General features: G+C 43.6%; 1 protein-coding gene across 1 annotated transcript; it reads right to left on the minus strand.

Annotated features, from left to right (window-relative positions):
- Positions 1 to 1,069: 1,069 nt before the first annotated feature.
- On the minus strand, positions 1,070 to 21,490 carry cdk1 (cyclin dependent kinase 1). The gene is made up of 8 exons (XM_084321300.1): positions 21,391 to 21,490; positions 20,955 to 20,997; positions 20,079 to 20,235; positions 14,505 to 14,628; positions 10,529 to 10,699; positions 6,255 to 6,418; positions 4,030 to 4,171; positions 1,070 to 1,588 (listed from the first exon to the last, which is right to left on the minus strand). The coding sequence occupies exons 1-8, from the start codon at positions 21,391 to 21,393 to the stop codon at positions 1,475 to 1,477; spliced, it is 918 nt and encodes a 305-aa protein (XP_084177426.1). The 5' UTR covers positions 21,394 to 21,490; the 3' UTR covers positions 1,070 to 1,474.
- Between the last annotated feature and the right edge of the window lie 526 nt (positions 21,491 to 22,016).

The raw sequence follows: 22,016 nt of genomic DNA on the forward strand, positions 1-22,016 counted from the left end.
GGCTCAAGACTAGGCAGCGCCTAGATTGTGGAACAGCCTCCCCCTCAGCATACGGACCGCCCAGACCGTGCAGGCTTTTAAAAACCTACCTGTTCTCCTTGGCCTTCCCCCCCCCACTAGACCCCTGGCCCTTCTATCCTCTTTGTTTTACTGTGTCCTACCTGTTTTTATTACTTTCATTGCTTTACTGTTTCTACTGCTCAAAAAGCACAAAATAGACACCAAGTTTGTCAATGCAAAGATTATGGTAAAACAAATGTTCAGGTAACTGCCATCTTGGAAATATGCAATTTCGGGGTCCAGATGCATTCCAATATGTTTCTGATGGTCAAAATACATAAAATAGACAAAGTTTGCATTTGTAGCTCATCTGGTTAAAGTTATAGCTGAAGCTTTTTTGGGTAGTGGCCATATTGGATTTGGCTGCCATGGTGACCCAGCCAAATATAGTGCTTTTTGCAAAAAAATATCCCCATTGGCCACTTTTCAGAAATGTTTTCGTTTTCTAGATAGTGATAAAACATGATAGCGCTGCAAGACTATCACATATCTTCTATCTCTAGGGATGTAGACCTTTACTCCCTTTACTAAAGATCATAAGTGAGCATTAGCTATGTTCAGCCTGGCTGGGGCTAGCCATGGTCTGGTATGGTTGGGTTTGTGTGTCCATTAGCTATGTTCAGCCTGGCTTGGGCTAGCCATGGTCTAGCATGGTATGGTATATGGTTGAGTTCATGTCTCCATTGAACTTCTGGTAAACTCTCCGGTTGCTAGGCAACCTTTCAAAATCCACCACCAACTGGTATAGAAGCTAAACCCATGATGATAGAACAGTCCCAGCCAGCTTTGGCCAGTTTGCAAAAGGTAGGTGTCCGTCTCAGCCAGGTCTCGCCAGGTTCTAAAGACAACGGAGACAATCACCGACAGCATAGCTAAGCCGTGGCTAGTGAGGACATGGCATTAGTCAGGTGGTACCAACCAATCAACCCTACTGGCTCATGGACTCATTAAAATGTGCAGAGAATGTACAGTCCCAAAGCAAATAAACAGAAAACAAAAGACAACGGGATCTTAAACAGTGTACCATTTATTAAAAAATAAATACACCGCCACTGAAGGAGCAACCTTTCTTTATATACTGATCCAAAGATTTCCACAAGAATATTATTTACAAGTTATTCAAAAGGACAAACAGACGGACAGGAAAAACAAATAAAAACACAAAAAACAAAATGTAATCCACCGGGTTCCATAACTGTAATCCTTTGGACAACAGACGTACGTAGAGCACATGTAGATCGACGCATGTAGTCGAGTGGTCTTTGACCATTCTGAGCTGGTTAAGAAGATATTAACCTGCTTTTCAAAAAACACACAGATGAGCCCAATTCAAGTCCAGGACTCCCGTGTCGGAGAACATGTCTGCAGCTTGATCCGATTCAGCGAGCGACACTGTAGGTCCGCGGGTCACGCTTCACATCTTGATGTTGCTGGCAGGCAGGGTGGACTTGTCCAGGTCGTCAAAGTAAGGGTGCGTCATGCACTGGCGCGCTGAGACTCTCTGGGGAGGGTCGTAGATCAACATTTTCTACAAGAGACAAGAAGGAGGAGAGAGAAATACAACCAGATGAACATCACTGGCCGGTCAGAAGCTTCAAACCGTTCGCTCAGCTAGGTTCTTGACCAAGGAGAGGACAATGACTTGTTGTGGTCTTACTTAACCCTTTCACTACCACACTACCAAAAGGGTTAACCATTTCACTGTGACACTACAGAAGGTTAACCCTTTCACTGCCACACTACAGAGTTTCAAGTTCAAGTTTCTTTATTAGTTGACATGCAAAGATACAGAATACCTTCACATGGAATGCTTTTTTCTGTTATGCTCCTATGAGGATCATAGGACGCTTGGATCATACACATACAGCTCATTACAGTAATATTCCACAATTATTACATTTTAGATAGTAATAATGGTACAGAGCCTTAAGACAAACATATGCATATTCACCACCGCAAACAGACTGGCAGCCGTCATAGGCAGCGCCATTTACGGAAGGAGGGGGAGAGTGGGTTGGGGTTGTTACAGGGCTGTAGGGGGGGGGGGTGGGAGAGTGCACAAGCCAAGTCCTGGGTGGGGGAGGTCTCCCTCACACGAGGCAGCCGACAGTGCAGCGCCAATGCAGAGGAAGGGGGGGGTGGGACTAGGGATTGTGGGTGTGGGAAGCCGCTCGCCACTCTTATCTCCCAGAGGGCCTTCGACTCCAGAGCTCTCGGTTCGACCTTGGTCCAGGAATTTGTTTTGGCTGACTGACTGGCACAATTTATCCCAGCCACGTCCCTTTAAATTTGATTTGAATAGAGTGGAATATAACTATTGATTTGAGTGGAGTGAGTTTTAACAACTCCGTCCAAATGACTGAATGCATTATTAGTCCAAGTGTCCAAGTGTCTTATCAGTTCATTTTGGTAGATCCTGTGCGCGGTAAACAGATCCAAAATCTTCTTATTGCAGTCCACTGGTTAAGACTGTTAACCAGTGGTAGTGAAAGGGTTAACCTTCTGTAGTGTGGTAGTGAACGTTTTTTTTTGGATCCACCTTTTCTCCTAATTTTTTCCCCCTCCCATCCCATTTACCCGCTGTGCCAATTCTCCCCTCGCCCGTCTTGAACGTTGCTCGCATATGCCCCCCACTGGCCGGTTGTAGGGAGGATAGAAGCCTTGCATCACGTGTCCCCTCCGATACACGAGGAGGCAGCCCGTCACATCTTTTCACCTGCCAGCGCGGACTCTCATTTGGCGAGGTGTAACGTGTGGGAGGCTCACACTACCCCCGCCATTTCCTGTCTCTGCTGTGCTGTGTGTAGGAGTCGCTGTCCACTCATGCCCTGTTTTCCTGTGTTTTTGCCTGTGTGTCCTCCCATAAAACGGAGTGCGATTGTTGTCAATATGTATCTATGTGTATCTACCCTCTGTACAGCACTTTGGTTGACACGTGTCATGTTAAATGTGCTATATAAATCAATCTGATTGGGTCGTGGCCTCACACAGCGCCTCCATGGTTTTCATTGGCTACATGTCGTGGCCTCACACAGCGTCTCCATGGTTCTCATTGGCTACATGTCGTGGCCTCACACAGAGCCAACAGTGGATCTCTCCATCTCAAAGATGAAAGAGCATTAATATGCAGCAGCCTCCCCTGTTGGGGTTGGTTATCACTCAACGTTGTAAAATATTACATAAATGTTTTTTTTCTTCTAATGAATGACGATATTTGAGGAGCGTAATAGGGACTTTCATTCGTCATTTTTGTATTTGTGCCCGTTTTACAAGGACGTTTTCTACTCCTTGCCGGTTTACAGAGGTCATCAGTGGACCCCGTCAGTAGCACTGATGATGGGAGCTAGCATTACACCCAGTCCTCGCAATTCAGCTCAACAATTAATGTAGCCTACAACTCAGTGATACCACATCTTCTTTTTTTTGGTACAATGAGATGTCAGGCTAGGTAAGCCAGCCGTTTTGTCAAAGTTATTGACAGACATGCTTACTAGCATAAAGTTAGCTTTCTGGGTCATTGTCACTGGCATCAGTCAGGTGGTTGTCAAGCAGTAGCGATTAAGGTAACGCAGAGGGACTATAAACAGAGTCAGTAGTGAGCAAAGCATAAATAACATTCGAATCGTATAAGCAGAATCAACTTGTAGGTGTGCGTTAAAACAGTGTCATGGCACTCCACTGCGCGTCAGGTGGTTCTGTGCCATGTTGTGCCCTACAACCGTTTAACACACACCTACTGGTTGATTACCCCTTACTAAAGACCCCACGGGAGCCCTGTATATTACCACCACGTTAGCACCTTCCACTGCCCATCAATTTGGCCACAAAGAGGGAATTAATCCCTTATGCCTTAATCTGGTAAATGAGTGTAATGTTGCTTTGCGGTGGAACTTCCCATCACAGAGCGACCGACCAGACCGCGAATGATGGATTAATAATGGTGTCCGATTGGTGGTGTGTTGTTCTTACAGCCAGCAGGTCCAAGCCACTCTTATCAAGGTTCTTCACCATGGAGGACAGGTTGCCAGACTTCCATTTGGGGAAGGAGCTCTTATAGTCGGGCAGTGACTCCACATCAGGCCACACGTCATTGTTAGGGGTGCCCAGGGTCCTAGAGAGAGAGCGAGAGGTTAGCCACTTACTAGGTAGAGGTTTTATTCAGGCAGTGGCTCTACATCAGGTCACACATCATCTTCAGGAAGAGAGGGCAGGATCAATAGACCAGTTCGCTCGTCGCCGTTTACAAACACACCATGTTCGAGCCAATCGGCAATACCAACTGAGTCACGTGACCAAGTTGCTTCGGACCTGCGCGAGTTGATGCGCTAAAAGAATACGACGGGGCTCTATGGAGAAACCATGGCACTACCCTGACTAAAAGTTGTTTCAAACTAAAACGGCTGGATGTCATTTAGCCAAATCAGCAGCATGGCTGTGAGTGTGAGTCTTTCACCTTTTACATATCTAGCTTTGGCATGGATTGAATGAATGTTTTTTTTTTTTTGTGTGTATTGTTTTTATTGACCTATAGTCCATTCATGCCGAGTGAATCAGTTCCCCCAGCCACATTTGTGTGTTCAATTTTTTTGGGGGAATTAACGGAGAACGGCGCCAAGTCAGCCGATCGCACAGTTGCATACTGGGAGTCATTTAATCAACCCATCCCTCTGTTTTGTTCACCCTGTGAGATGGGGCATGAGGATCATTTATGAGAGAGAAGAGGTGAGGACCAAGCAACAACCCCAGGGTTCTTCCTTGAGAACAAGACCAAAAAGGTTATGTGCACCCCTGGTTATGAAGCAGAACGAGACCGGAGGCTCCACGGCTGTTTTGTGGGCCGTTTAAAATAAATGAACAAAATGTACTTTTCTTTCCTTTATATAAATCTTAAATATATATATATAAATAAATAAATAAATAGGATAATGATTGTGAAAAGTGAAATTCTCACAACCATACCATCAAAATCTCATCATTGTTGAACTTTCCTGGGCCATGGAAATAACTGATCTGGATTCTGCCTTTATGACATTTAGTCATTTAGCTGACGCTTTTATCCAAAGCGACTTACAAGTTCTGTACGACAAGCCATCAGGAAGGGCACAACTCTATCAGCTGAGTAACAATGTTCATCAAAGTGTTGAGTGCTACAGTGTAGGTTAGTTTATTAGGACAAGTGCATGACAGTACGGTTAGTTAGGGTTAGATTTTTTTTTTTTTTATTCAGATAATGGTTGAAGAAGTGCGTCTTTAGTCGACGGCGAAAGATTGGACGTGTTTCGGCTGTCCTAACTGGGGTGGGTAGTTCATTCCACCATTGTGGGGCAAGGACTGAGAATAGGCGACTTCTCTTTGATGACCCTCCCGGAGCTTATGAGAGTCGCTCATGTTGAACTCTCCTGGGCCATGGAAATAACTGATCTGGATTCTGCCTTTATGAGTCGCTCATGTTGAACTCTCCTGGGCCATGGAAATAACTGATCTGGATTCTGCCTTTATGAGAGTCGCTCATGTTGAACTCTCCTGGGCCATGGAAATAACTGATCTGGATTCTGCCTTTATGAGAGTCGCTCATGTTGAACTCTCCTGGACCATGGAAATAACTGATCTGGACTCTGCCTTTATGAGAGTCGCTCATGTTGAACTCTCCTGGACCATGGAAATAACTGATCTGGACTCTGCCTTTATGAGAGTCGCTCATGTTGAACCTTCCTGGACCATGGAAATAACTGATCTGGACTCTGCCTTTATGAGAGTCGCTCATGTTGAACTCTCCTGGACCATGGAAATAACTGATCTGGACTCTGCCTTTATGAGAGTCGCTCATGTTGAACACTCCTGGACCATGGAAATAACTGATCTGGATTCTGCCTTTATGAGAGTCGCTCATGTTGAACTCTCCTGGGCCATGGAAATAACTGATCTGGACTCTGCCTTTATGAGAGTCGCTCATGTTGAACTCTCCTGGGCCATGGAAATAACTGATCTGGACTCTGCCTTTATGAGAGTCGCTCATGTTGAACTCTCCTGGGCCATGGAAATAACTGATCTGGACTCTGCCTTTATGAGAGTCGCTCATGTTGAACTCTCCTGGGCCATGGAAATAACTGATCTGGACTCTGCCTTTATGAGAGTCGCTCATGTTGAACCTTCCTGGGCCATGGAAATAACTGATCTGGACTCAGCTCATGTACCTGAAGATCCTGAACAGCTGGTCTATCTCAGAGTCCCCGTGGAACAGGGCCTTCTTCGTGGCCAGCTCAGCGAAGATGGTGCCGATGCTCCACACGTCCACCGGGGTGGAGTAGCGAGGCGCTCCCAGCAGGACCTCCGGAGCGCGGTACCACAGAGTCACCACCTGGAACACAGCGGTCAGGAGGGAAGGGCAAGACTGCTATTCAATAGTCACTGGGAAATATCGGAATACTAATCGATCCTCCACCCAATTAACATACGATTTAGTCTTTGGTGAGGATGAGGGGGTTCTGAAAGCTAACATACTTAAACATCACTATGAACTAGCAGAGCTTAAACATCACTGTAAACAATCAAACTAGATGGCATACAGTATCTGAAGAAAACTAGAATGCTAGTTATGTAAACAAAAACACAGCTAAACTGTATCTCAGCACAGCATCAAATAGTGTATCCACATCTTGATTGATTGAAAACTTTATTAACAGATTGCAGAATGGGTACAATACAGTACGGCTCAATACACACAATTGTTAAGGGGATGCAGACCAAAGATCAGGGTCCCCCATTTTCAATTCATTATGACATTTATGACATACACGACATACAGATATATATTATGACATTTATGACACAAATCGATCTCTAAACAATGTTTGTATGTCTCCGCAATCGTATGATTCTGGCCTGGTAGGTTAAAAGCCACCGTTCGACGCAGTTTCTATATCTATCCCACCGTGTCTGTGTAAAATCTTGTACACATTCTTTCTGAGCGGACATGAGATGCATATAACATTGTTTATAAACCTTTTTGCAAACTTTAGAAGGTGTTTTGTCCATAACGTTACTCTGTGGATGTCATTTGTTGTCGCCCGACGGCCGTATCCTTGCAACAAAGAGAGCTGCTATTGGTCGAGCGCAAGATACGTGACCGAACTCGCACCAATTACGTCAAATAAAACTCTGCAGTGACCAAGTATCCGTTCACGAGGAAAGATCCAGTCCCGACTTTAAAATGATGATTGCGCAAAACGGGCAGGATTGTAAATGGAGAACTTTTTATTCCTAAATCTACACCAATATATCTAGCTGCCGCGATTACCGCATTACCGCGGTATCGCTGTTACATCACGGCCACCGCAGAGTAGGCTGAATACCGCGTCACCGCTGTTTTTTATAATAATAATAATAAATTATCCTCCTCTCGTTGGGCTTGCGGCTCTGCAGATATACCCTACTCCTCTCTCGAGGTTCCAAGCGACCCTATTGGGTACCAGAAAAGTCACGTGAAACATTGCAGACCACTGATTGGTCAGAAGAGAGTCGCGTCACACGTTGTAGCGTCATGCAGTGTGTTACCACCAATCGGCAAGCGAGTATTAGGTTTTTACTTCCTGAATGTCAGATCATCACAACACAGCTAATAACGTTAGCTTTAACTCTCCGCCGGAGTGGACTACGATCGCTCCTAAGGAGTACTAAACGAGACATAATGATTTTACTGTCTGCAACGAATGTTATAATAAAAGCCCTTCGTTCTATACACTTGTCTGATTGAAAACTTTATTAACAGACCGCAGAATGGGACAACTCGGCACGCTCTGAGCAAAGAAAGGAACTGAGATATGAATAGAGTATTGCTTGCCTTGCTATTGTCCGGTAAATACGCTGATGTTATTGAACGTATAACTATATAATGTTAATGCCACAAAACGAATGCCTTTATTATAAAGTAGTAACTTTATAGTAATAATAATAAGAAAGGGTCGGGGGGGTTAGGGGTAACCACCCCTGCCCGCGACACCGAGTGAACGGCGCACGACCAGAGGGTAAACTTCGAATCCGTGTTTCACTTTCAATAACTAATGGGTGCTTGCCGAATCCCAAACAATATTCATGCTGCAAAGTCATCCTCTAAAAATAGACATTTAGACTAGAGGCAGGCTATATGCTATAAAGAGTAGACTACTACTAAAAAAAAAAATGCATTCAAACTTTTTTTTTAAAATTTTTGTGCGCATGCCGGTAATAACCGCGGCGGTAGGAAATATTTTGCAAATTTGTGCGGTAAGGAAATAATCAATACCGCGGCAGCTCACCCAGAGTGAAAATTGAGTAGTCCGCCGAGGTGGGAACGGGATGAAACCTTCACCTTATGGCCTACATTGACAAAGTGAAAATTTGCCACGGAGCACATTCAGCACCTTCTTGAGATCAAGTGTAGGCCTACTACAAATCTAAGCAAATGAACAAAGGGCAGATGATTTACAGGGGGTTTTGTAGATACAATACTGCATTTTACCATACAGATATAAGGCATATAAATTACCTTAGGCCTAACAAAATAAATTGTTTGGTTCCTGTTGGTTGTCAGTTAAGGACATGGGTAGGTAGGGATTTTTTTTTAATCCACTTTTTCTCCCATTTTCTATTTTTCTCCCATCCCAATTTCGTATCATCCAATTCAACCCTCCCCTGTCTCGAACGCGGTTTCTTGCCTCCCACAAGCCGGCTGCAATGTGGACTAAGTCATACATAGCACGAGTCCCCTCCGATACTCGAGGTAACAGCAGTCGCATCTTTTCACCTGCACGGCACAATCTTTCAGCGTCAGCCAGGGGTTTGCGCATTGGAGGGGCGCCGCCCCCATCGCTTCCTGATTCTACTGCGCAGGCGCACCAACCGACCTGTAGGAGTCGCTGTCCACACCGCCCGATCCCCACCCATCAGTTTCCCACCCCCTAATACTGCCAATGTGTATTAGTACGGACGACCAGCTAAACTGAAAGCAATGTGGAGCGCTGGGCTCGAACAGGCGAACCCAGCGTCTCCAGTATTCGTGGTGAGCGCCTTGCCCACTGCACCACGTAGCCGCCCGGTAGGTAGGGAATTTCTAAAAAAAAATTCCCACTGCGACTATGGATAGGGAATTTCTTTATTTAATTAAAATGTTCACGACAACATGGATGCATGTACTCTGCCAGCATGTTTAATATCCATAATACTAAAGGTTCAAAGACACTGTACTACAAAAGTACAAATGTAGTATTAAAAATGACACCCCTAAATACTACTCACTAAATATCCTGACGTCAGAGAGCTGTGCAAATATTGTGAAATACTTGCTTTTTATATATTCGCATTATTGACATGGACTGCACTTTTTTACTAAGATTTAATAAATTCCCCCTTCAAACTCCTAAAATAAATGTGGGGCGCACATAAATCGGCAGCGTCGGTCGGCAACCGGAACCAAACGATTTATTTAGCATGGCCTTATTATGGCCATGTCATACATCTATGGCTCGGGTCAGAATCTACTGTAAGTATAGTTACTTTTGTATAATGTCCATAGCTCCGCCATTTTCCACCGGATTGCAGCGCGTTTTTTTTAGACGTTCACAGAAAGGTAAAGAAACAATATAGGTTGTATTTTATGGCACTAACGTTGAGGTTTGTTCGACCTGTGAGATATAATCACGAAAATCACATAAAAAAAATTACGTGAAAATCGGTTGGACTTCCGTTGTCGGCGGCTGGTGTGAGCTGGGTAGTGTAGTTTTATGAAATTTCAACGTCCAAGCCCTGGGTTTCCTCTTTCTTAGGACTACAACGATTTCATGAGTGCTTCTTATCGCGTCTAAATCATCCATTTTCCGGTGCAATGTGCATAGATTTTTTATAAGCTCATATTTCGCTTTACACTAAAAATCATTGGTAAACAAATGTAGTGCTGAAAATATACACGTTGACTGCTGTTTTGATAGGGTTAGGGTCTTTACTCTTGGCGCCTCTCTGTGTCGGTCAATTATTTTGCGACAATGACCTCGTAGCTATACATTATCCCTTACTTATAGGCCTGATATTGTATATTCTATAATAATAATATTTCAAATTGCACGTGTCTGGATGGCAGAATTCAGTACTGTATCTACAAAACCTTCTGTTTAATCATCGTCCCTTTATTAATTTCCTTCGATTTTTTGTAGACGCGATATCAAGAAGGTGCTGAACGAGCTCAGTGGCAGTTTTTCATGTCTGGTCATTTTTTTGCATGGTGTTATTCACTGTCAAAGATGCAAAGAAAAATCATAATTTATATTCTCCTTTGTTTCATCACAATTTACTCAAGCCTCGTAACAGACACAATATTTCTGACATTTCCTCGAGATCCATAGATGTCCCTAGATACCAAGAACATGCAAATGGACCTTGTAGAAGTGGAGCAATCTTCCATTTACGCCGGGCTTAAGGTACAACATGGCCCATGTACCTCGTGTGTGTAGACCCTGACAGGCACCCCGAAGGCCCGGGCCAGGCCGAAGTCGGCCAGCTTGATGACTCCCTTGTTGTCGATCAGGAGGTTCTGGGGCTTCAGGTCCCGGTGGAGAACTCGCCGGCAGTGGCAGAACAAGATGCCTTCCAGGATCTGGTACAGGTAGCTCTGCAGGGAGGGAGACACAGCATTTTAAACCCATTTTAAAACCAATGTTTGCTTCAAATTAGGGCTGCACGATTAATCGATTTTAAATCGAAATCGCGATTTGGAATGATGCAATTATCAAATCGCAAAAAATTAAATAAAAAATATCGCATTTTCTTGATAAAATAAAATGTTTAACTTATTTTTACATTTGTTTAACCAGGAAGTCCCATTGAGATACAAGATCGGTTTGGGAGAGGGAGGTAAGGGGTTTTAGATTGTGTGTTGTGAAGTTTAGACTTCAGAGAGGGAGAGTAAAGTACAGAAAAAAAGGTACCATTATCGATTCCCAGGTAAAAAGAAACATTTTCAGGCTCAGTGTCCCGAAAAGACCCACCGCGTAGGCCAGATACAAGCCGCATTTTACAATAAACCTATGTGGGGCGGCTTAAATATTTATTTTATTATAATCGCAAATTTAATCGCAATCGCAATATCTGTCCGAAAAATCGCAATTAGATTATTTCCCAAAATCGTGCAGCCCTACTTCAAATGTGATCACTGTAGGACGTAGGCATAGCCTGAATCTCTGGAGTGCGGTGATGTTCTTTGCCGACTGGATAATCATAAGGAGAGCAGCTACAACTATGTTAACGTACCTAATCAGGTGACTGCAAGTTCTGCAACTAGTGGATGTCCCTCATCCTTGACATAAATCATTTGATGTATAATTAAATCAAAGGAAATTCGTTTGTTTTTGGCAAAACTAAGGCCTCAGTATGAGTTTAAGACGTGAACATGGTCATGTTTGTTGAAGTAAAAAAAGAAAAAACGTTCTCCCCCGATCCCGATCTTCTGAAAATTACGTGATCGGGACATCCCTATTTAGGAGTGATCCGGGCTAATTCCTGAAAAGCCGAGTTATGGGGCACTACGTGAATTCTACTATACACGTTGGTGTTTCTCGCCTGGACACGCTACTATTTCCAAATCAAATGTATATAATAGGTATTATGTTTCATCATGAATGCATGAAAGGGGGGGGGGGGGTCATTTTTTTATTCTTTGATCGCCAGTAACGGCATTCGTTTTGAACACCACACACACGCTGATCAGCTGGATAGATATGAAATCATTGTAGGATCAAGGTGGAATTGACGTCAGATAGTCCTTACCTTTGATCGGGGGTATTCCAAAAAGAATATTCCAATTGTCTGATCGCGATTTCCAGTATTGGTCCCTGACATAATCCGGCACAACACATGCATAGAGTGCATTGGACGCGTTTCAATGTGATTGAATGTGATTGATCCATACTAAAAGTGTATTTATCTTCTCGTATAGTACCAGAGAGAAGCTGAGGAGAATCAACCAGCAACAAAAGCAAAATTTGTTATAAATTTTTTTTTTTTTATCAAAATGGTATCGATACTTTAAGGTATCGTATCGAAGTCGAAATTCCAGTATCGTGACAACACTACTGTCCGCTTCCATTCATTGTGCTAAACTAGGCTAATGTGGGGACCCCTCAGCTAAAGCATACCTGGTTGTTCAAGATTTTAAACCTATCCCCATATTTTCTCGATACAGAAAATAATCTGTACATGGATTGGGCCATAATCTGGCACATGTAGCTCTGCTATCAGGTAGTTGGCAGACGGATAGTCTCCATTATCAACACTGCTAGCTAGCATAATATTAGATGGCTCAACCTGTGCACCGTTACTTAGGACCTGTTGCTACGCTGGAAAAAGACTGTTCATCACGGCATTGTTTATACAACTTGGTTTCCAAAAGAATGAAATAAGCCATTCAGACGTTGTGTGGTCAGGGGAGGAAATTAGGCAATTTTACTCGCCAAATGCGAGTATTCTTTATGTTTGGCGAGTGATTCATGAAGAGCACTCGCCACACTGGCGAGTAGTAAACCAAACAAAACAAAAAAATCATTCTGCACAAGCCGAACTCTGACTCCCCCCTTATGACTCCTCCATTTGCGCCTCATAATAATCCATAACCAATGAACATCAGCGTTGCGCTCTAAGCTCCTCCAATGAACACACGTTTTCTAGAAGATGTCGTCCATCTAGGGGAAGTGGACAGACCACTGCGTGCGGCTCTACAGACTCCTGTCACCGGCTTGACAACGTAGACAAACTTAGACAAAAACACATCAGTGGATGAAAATAATTGCATGTAGAGTCGTCGCTTTCGGATATCAGTGCGGTCTGACATGGGGGCAAACAACAGCATGCGACGTTCTCCTTTGAGTCGGATGAGAATGACAAGTGGGCGTGAGGCTAACGATTCCACTCACTCAAGTCAACCAGCATTAGCCGGCTAGCTACCTAGCATGTAACAAGCTACCATAACGCGCGTTCAACATAGTGGACGACTATACTGAGCGGCTTTGCTTAAATGCAGCTGAGTGACATTTTATTATTACCGAATTATTACCTGGTTTCCCCCCATATCACCACTCGCCCATATGGCCTTCACAAGGGTGATGTTGTCATACTTGTCATTCAGAATACACCTGCTTAACCCCTAGCGTTGACATGAGATTCGATTCCAATGTCATCATACAGCACAAGTACAGTACAACCAGAATACGTTTGGCATCCAACCAGAGTGCAAATGTAACAAGTCAAGTTCAAGTTGTTTTATTTAGCCATTACATTACAGTGAAATGCTTGGTTCTTTCACTGCCCAGCCCAACTTCCCCTGCCCAACCCAGTCCAGAATAGTTCCCTCTTTCATGTTAATATGTGATATCCTAATATTTTTGAAGAGTAGAGACGGTGTGATTAATATATGTTTTATGCTAATATTGTGAAGAGTAGAGACACTTATCAATGCTTTATGATAATAAATATTTTAAAGAGTAGAGACAGTGTGATTATTACTATGATTGAAAATCAATTTAGACAAAGACATACAAAGAAATAATCATCACAATTAGCGATTTATTTATGGCTGGTAAAAAATCTGTTTGGCTTTGGCTGGTAAAAAAAATCATATACTCGCCAGTTGGCTGGTAAGCCAAAAAGTTAGTTTCTCCCCTGTGTGTGGTCACTCATTATTCTCCCAGTCTGCATGCCAGAGGGATCAGGAATGTAAACACACTGTGGCTGGCATATAGCCATATTCGACTTTCATTAGGTTTGAAAGTTTTGGACTGTGATCAAGTTTCATTTCACTGGTCACACAGATGTTGTTACAGTGAATGTCTCTTTTTTTTATTATTATAATTTTTTAGCATTTTTACAGCTTTATTGGTCACGCAGGAGCGACAGAGGAGAGGGCGAACGGGAGGAGAGATGGGGAGGACATGCGACAAATAACGACGGGAGCTGGGATCGAACCCGGGTCGGCCGCGTAGGTGCGCGAGGCACTATGGTATGCGCCACGAGGACGCCCACAGTGAATGTCTCTTGACCATTCATTCACTCTCTCACGTCCACCAGCCAAAGTTTCAAACTTTGAACTGTGGTCAACAGTGTCAGACTGTGGTTGTGCTGGGCAGCTCCTAGTGGTCAACAGGGTCAGACTATGGTTGTACTGGTACAGCTCCTAGTGGTCAACATGGTCAGACTGGTTGTACTGGGCAGCTCCTAGTGGTCAACAGTGTCAGAATGTGGTTGTACTGGTACAGCTCCTAGTGGCCAACAGGGTCAGACTGTGGTTGTACTGGGCAGCTCCTAGTGGTTAACAGTGTCAGACTGTGGTTGTACTGGGCAGCTCCCAGGTGTGAATGTGAAGCAGTGCATTGTGAAAGAGAGCCTCGGTGCTCAGAAAATCTACCCGGGTGCCCACAGAACATTACCTTAACCAGCATAGGGTCCATGTATTGACCAGAGGGAATGGAGTCCAGGTATTTCTTCAGGTCCATAGATAGAAACTCAAAGATGAGGTAGAGACGGGACTCCTGCATCAGCACGTCAAGCAGCCTGAGAGATGCACACACAAGAGCGCCAGTCATTAAAAATGGGAGTAAAAACATTTATTTTAACAAGGCATTTGCCTAAATGGACCTACTGATGCCGTGTGTTTTCTCCATCTCCTTTCATGTAGCACATTGAGATTTGTTACAAATAAAAATGTATTATTATTAAATTAGATCAAATGTATTGTCATTATATAGCACTAGGGATGGGTACCGAATTCGGTACTTTTGAGGTACCGAACCGAAACACGTCGGTACTACCGAGTATCGAATCAAGTGAGAAACCGTTTTTTTTTTTTTTTTTCCATGTCAACGTTCACACGCACAATATATGCTTACCTAGGATTCGACTTGATTCAACAACAAAGCAGTCGGAGCAATGACAAGCCGAAAACTGTCGAAATTGTAGTTATTTGAAGTTTGGATTTTTTTTTAACGGCTGAGGTAGGTAAATTAAATTTCTTGAGACTAAAGTACCGAAAAAAGGTACCGTTGGGTACCGGTATCGATTCACAGGTACCGGTACCGGTATCGGTTCAAATGTGAAAGGTACCCATCCCTATATAGCACAAGTATAGTAAAACGAAGAAATTTGGGATGCAACCAGAGTGCAAATGTAACCGTAAAGTGCAATGGTAATATACAATGTACAGGTGATTAAACTGGGTATAGAATATATAAATCAGTACTACTGAGTAATAGTGCTAATCAGATGTATGCACAGAGTTGTAGTATTAATATGTACAGTGATACAGGTATAGAATATAGGTAGTAGTCATACTGGTCAGCAGCATAACAAGTAAGATTAGGTAAGGGATATGTATGGATATATACAATGGGGGAAATAAGTATTGAACACATCAGCATTTTGTCCCGTAAATATATTTCCAATGTGGCCATTCAAGTGAAATTTTCACCAGACTTTGGTATTAACTCAGGGAATCCAGACAAAATCTAAACATTAAAGTCCATACATAAATAAAGTTATGTGTAATAAAGTGGAATGACATAGGAAAAAAGTATTGAATACACAAACTGAAATTAATTCAATACTTAGTGGAGAAGCCTTTGTTTGTAATGACAGCTCCAAGGATGCTTTCTGTATTATGTAACTAATCACCCGCAGTATTCAGGTGTGATTTTGGCCCATTCCTCTACACAGATCGTCTTTAAATCTTGAAGATTGTGGAGGTGCCTCTTGTGAATCTGGATCTTCAGATGCTTCCACAAATGTTCAATTGGGTTTAAGTCAGGTGATTGACTGGGCCATTCCAACAAGTTGATTTTCTTTCTCTGAAATCAACTGCAACAAGTTTCCTTTGCTGTATGCTTTGGATTGTTGTCATGGTGGAAGGTCCACCCACGTGTCATCCTCAGCATCCTGGTGGATGGCAGCAGGTTAATCTGAAGAATCTCTCTGTACATGGCTCCATTCATTGTTCCTTCAATGATATGAAGTCTGCCAGTACCAGGAGAGGAGAAGCAGCCCCACACCATGATACTTCCACCTCCAAACTTCACTGTTGGTAGTGTTATTCGGGTAATGTGCACTGCCATTTCTCCTCCAAACATGGTGTTGTGTGACAGCCAGAAAGTAACATTTGGTCTCATCTGACCAGAATACATGCTCCCAGTAATTCACTGGCTTGTCCAAATGTTGTTAGGCAAACTTTAAACAAGCTTCAACAGTAGTAGAGTCTTGCGGGCTGAGCGCGCACAGAGGCCATGGCGGTGGAGTGCATTGCCTATGGTCCTTTCTGTCACAGTTGTACCTGCTGCCTCCAAGTCTTTCTGGAGCTCTTTCCTAGTGGTCCATGGCTCTCTGGCTACTCTTCTGTCAGGGCCCTTTCTCACTCACCATTCGGGGTCGAATCAGCGCCGGGTCGCACCAGAAAAGGGTGTGTCCGTCTGAGTGAGAACGCTCCCCCCCGTCCCCCGCTGATTCGTCCCCGGGGGCGCTGAACCTTGACCGGTGAAATACTATACTTTCTTGTTCTAATGCATTTATTTCTATAGACCAGTGGTGCCCAACCAGTCAGCCGTGATCGACCGGTAGATCAATGACATTCAATATAATTGATGCGAGCAATGTTACTAGTAATAGGCTAAGCTAACTAGCGTTAGCAATCACAGCGCTCCGGCATGTCACAATGCGGAAGAAAAAGAGTAAGCCATTTTGATGCAACACTGATCTCGGTGATGTTTACACGTTTATAAAAATTATTTAAAATGTTTATTAGCAACGCCAAGCTTTCAAACCATCCCGTATTTTTGTGTGAAACCCTCGTGCAACTGCGAGTACCTTTGAAATTTCTCTGTGATACTTGTATAATGAACCGTTCGTCCAAAACCAGTGCTTCATGGGCGACATTCCTTGGTATCTATAGAGGAGCAAGTGAGTGTGTTATCACGGCCAAAACTTGGCGTGCATCACAGTCACAAAAGGGCTAGGTAATATGCAGGTATGTACAGACAGATATATATATGGTATATACTGTACAGCACTATTGTACATGCTATCATACAGAGTATATGGGAACTATAGTATGAGGTAGGTAGTTACTATTAGATTACTATTACAATGTAGGGCAGCTGTAGACAGTGAAAGTAGTAGGTAGATATAAATTGAGTGTAGGCGTCAAGAGTTCAAAGTTCATAGGCAATGGCGTCAGAGTTCATAGTTTGTGGTCGTCATCGTGGCAAAGTTCAGGGAGATGACAGCTGAGGGAAAGAAGCTGTTCCAGAGAGGAAATCACAGAACTATTTAAAATTACTTGGGGGGGGGGGGGGGGGCAACATAACACAGAATATAATAGCGCAATCCGGGTTATTTTGTGATTATTACGACCGAAAATCCTTATTTTACAGCGACTTCTCAAATTGCAGGGATTGGTTGAATTTGTGTTAATACTTGCGATCACTGCAACACAAAATCCTGGAGGTTCTGATTATCCATTTTTGGAATCCACTGAATTTGCCTAATTCCACTCCTTGTGCCCTATTGGTTGAGGTTGCTGCGATGAGGGGTATGGATGAGGAAATACATGCTTGCCTCAATATTATTATTATTTTTTTGATCCACTTTTTCTCCCATTTTCTATTTTTCTCCCATCCCAATTTTGTATCGTCCAATTCAACCCTCCCCTATCTCGAACGCTGTTTCATGCCTCCCACAAGCCGGCTGCAATGTGGATGAAGCCATACATAGCACGAGTCCCCTCAGATACTCGAGGTAGCAGCCGTCGCATCTTTTCACCTGCGCGGCGCGCTCTTTCAGCGTCAGGGCCGGGGTCTGCGCTTTGGAGGGGCGCCTCCCCCGTCGCTTCCCGATTCTACTGCGCAGGCGCACCAACCGACCTGTAGGAGTCGCTGTCCACAACGTCCGATCCCCACCCCTCAGTTTTCCCTCCCCCTAATACTGCCAATTGTATTAGTACGGACGACCAGCCAAACTGAAAACAGGAGAGCTGGGCTCGAACCCAGCGTCTCCAGCATTGGAGGTGAGTGCCTTGCCCACTGCACCAGCTAGCCGCCCAATATTATTATTTATATATTTTGTTTATATCATGATATAAATAGCACATGCTTGAGTCTTCCACAACAGGAATAATCACTGTGTTGACATCAACTTCAAAATATAAGAGGGGCAGCGGTGGCCTAATGGTTAGAGAAGCGAGTTTGTGACCGGAAGGTCGCCGGTTCGATCCCCGGGACCGGCAGGAAAAATCTGCTGCTGAAGTGCCCTTGAGCAAGGCACTTAACCCCCAACTGCTCCAGTGGAGTTGCTCAGTGGCCAATGGTGTCAGACTGTGGTTGTACTGGGCAGCTCCCAGGTATGAATGGAACTGTGTGAATGTGAAGCAGGGCGTAGCTGAAAAAGAGCATCTGTGCTCAGCGAACCTACCCTGGGTAAATAAAGGTTAAACAATAAGCGGTGTTAAAAGGAGAACGCCGCCGCGGTCAGGTGGCGTTGCGGAAATTGTGCTCGTCACCAATGCAAGAGGCTGCGGTCTCAACTCCCGGAGAGTCAGCATTGCCTTGGCTCGGGCTGATCGCTATACTAACTCGTTTGGCTGAGTTAGGGGGAGGGGAGCCGTGGGCGGGTCCTGGGCGTTGTGGACAGCGACCCCTACAGCTCGGTCGGGGCGCCTGCTCAGCAAGGGTAGGATCTGGAGAGAGGTAGTGTGACCTTCCACACGTTACACTCCCAGTGAGAATCTGCGCTGCCAGGCTGGCTGCACATGCGTCGGAGGAAAGCATGTGACAGTCTCCCTCCGGCCTCTCGGACCAACAGTAGGGGAACGTGCGCAACAACCAGGAAGGGGGTTGGGAATTGGCATAACGACTAACAGTGGGATGGGAGAAAAATCTGAAAAAAGAGGGGAAAAAGATATATATATCTATATATAAAGGGAGAACGCCATCCAGTACTCACAGGATTCCCATGACACACCATGCCCACAGATATGGCACTGGCACAGCTCATTGGCCACGGCTGTCATTTAATGACGACCACCTGCTGCTAGTTGATTTCAATCACATATTGTTTGCTGACCAAAATGACTGCGACAGAATACTACAAATAGGAACTCCCGTGAATTCTTCCAGGGCCCTCCCAGGACAGTTCAGTAAACATCTGGGAACATGAACCACTCTCCCCTAAAGCTAGATATCATCCAGTATGCAATGTCTTCTCTGCGGATGATGAAGAGGGAACAGACTTTGTGGAGCCCTAAAAGTATTATACAAAAATGTGTTTCAATTTTGGTTCAGGCCGAGTTGTCCTGGGGTTCAGGAAGAACATGTGAATATAGACTGAGTCGTCCTGGGGTTCAGGAAGAACATGTGAATATAGGCTGAGTTGTCCTGGGGTTCAGGAAGAACATGTGAATATAGGCTGAGTTGTCCTGGGGTTCAGGAAGAACATGTGAATATAGACTGAGTCGTCCTGGGGTTCAGGAAGAACATGTGAATATAGGCTGAGTTGTCCTGGGGTTCAGGAAGAACATGTGAATATAGACTGAGTCGTCCTGGGGTTCAGGAAGAACATGTGAATATAGGCTGAGTCGTCCTGGGGTTCAGGAAGAACATGTGAATATAGGCTGAGTCATCCTGGGGTTCAGGAAGAACATGTGAATATAGGCTGAGTCATCCTGGGGTTCAGGAAGAACATGTGAATATAGACTGAGTTGTCCTGGGGTTCAGGAAGAACATGTGAATATAGGCTGAGTCGTCCTGGGGTTCAGGAAGAACATGTGAATATAGGCTGAGTCATCCTGGGGTTCAGGTAGAATATTCATAAAATATTAGAAAATGAGTTCTAAAATATTCATAGTACTCTTTGCCAACCAATATGCCACAGATCATTGGCTACATTTGTCATTTAATTATAGACACCTTGTTGTTTGTGACTTAGATGTCTGGTCTAAGTGTGTACACACACGTCCAACGTACCGTACAACATTTGGATGCTGCAGCTCCTTGAGCAGTGAGATCTCCCTGACAGCAGTGCTGGGAACCCCTTCCTCCTCGCTCTCCAATCTGATCTTCTTCATTGCCACCACCTGCCCCGTTGCCTTGTGTTTACCCTTATAGACCACCCCATAGGTGCCTGCAAAACACAGCATGGGCGTTGTTCAACTGCATTTACAACTCAGTATAATGAGCATCTTCCTGGGTGCCTTTCACAAACATTGGAGTTAGTAGTACTAGAGATACAACTCATTCGTTAGTTTAAATAATTCTTAAACATTGAACGTGACGAAGCGAATTTGGTCCACATTTTAGCCTGCAATGAAAATATCTGGTATAGTATGTTAGCCGTAGGTAAATAAAAACACTTCCAATAATGACTTATTTCCTTGGTGATCATTTGTAGATCTGGTATGTCATAAATGTATAGATGTAGCAGTACTGTCTATCTGTATGTCATATGTTCTGATGAATTGAAAATGGGGGACCCTGATGTAAACAAGACGAAAGTCTTTCTCTGGTCTGCATCCCCTTATATTATTGTACCCATTCTGCAATCTGTTAAAACAAAGTAGTTGTTAGTAGTTGGTTGATTGATTGAAAACTTTATTAACTTGCAGAATGGGTACAATACAGTAGGGCTCAATACACACAATTGTTCAGGTTAATGCAGACCAGAGAAAGACTTTCGTCTTGTTTACATCAGCAGGGTCCCCCATTTTCAATTCAGCAGAACGGTTGAAGGTTGAGAACACTGTCATAATGAAAGTCAAACCAACATCAATAGTGCCAAGTTGTATGGATAATGTTTGTATGGACAACTTGAGGAGGAAAGGAAGGCAACAAAACAGGACTCACCCTCTCCGATCTTCTCTATCTTCAGGTAGTCTTCCATTGTTGCCTGAAGAAGGAACCACAAAATAATTATCAAGTTGGACAGTTTTTTCTTTTTCAAGGCGTCACCTGATGGTAACTTAAGAAGTTATGTAACTTCAACCCAGCAGCTTCTAAACGCCCATGCCGCGTTAGCTAAACGTCAGGTAACGTTACACATGTGTTGAACATACAAAAAGCAACTGTTGTTGCTCCAACTAACTCAGAAATGTGACCCTTCTCTCCAATGCTAACGTCAAGCTAACAACAAGCTAACCGTCAGCAGCCAACTTAACCACGATAAGCGATAAGCCAACCGTTATTAAACCAGCTCGTACTAATCATCACATTAACATCAACGCTCGCAACACACTCGACTACGTTGTTATGAATAATAAAAAACAAAGTAAATCGTAGTTACCATCGTAATAATAATACTAATAACTTGTCGTTGGTTGCAGCGGCGGCTCTCTAACAGCAGTCTCTGTCTCCACAGTCAGTCTCTCTGCTGCATTCTTTCGAATTGGCCGCGACACCGCAGCGGTTCAAAACCGACCAATGAGCTCGTGCCGACACATTTCAAAACGCTCCAATCCGCGGACGAGAGGGGAGGGTCGGGGCTAACGCGGGGAATGACGCGCGGTGAGAAAACGCGGCGGTGACGTAGAGAGGTGTTTTTATTTTTTATTTCCCCTCTTTTTTTTATCACATTTTTATTTTAAATTTCTTTTTTTTAGGACAGAACACAAATCACATCGACATCAATAATAATAATAATAATAATAATAATAATAATAATAATAATAATAATAATAATAATAATAATAATAATAATAATAATAATAATAATGATGACAAGACATATAACATACAAATTAAATATTTCCAACAGACTTAAAATGAGTGATAATTATAAAAGAAAAACAGAAAAATTGGTACTCCCTTGGGTTCCTTGATTGATTGATTGATTGATTGATTGATTGATTGATTGATTGATTGATTGATTGAACATTTTATTAACAGATTGCAGAATGGGTACAATACAGT

This window comes from Notolepis coatsorum (assembly GCF_963971535.1).
Source record: "Notolepis coatsorum genome assembly, chromosome: 9".
Taxonomy (NCBI): domain Eukaryota; kingdom Metazoa; phylum Chordata; class Actinopteri; order Aulopiformes; family Paralepididae; genus Notolepis; species Notolepis coatsorum.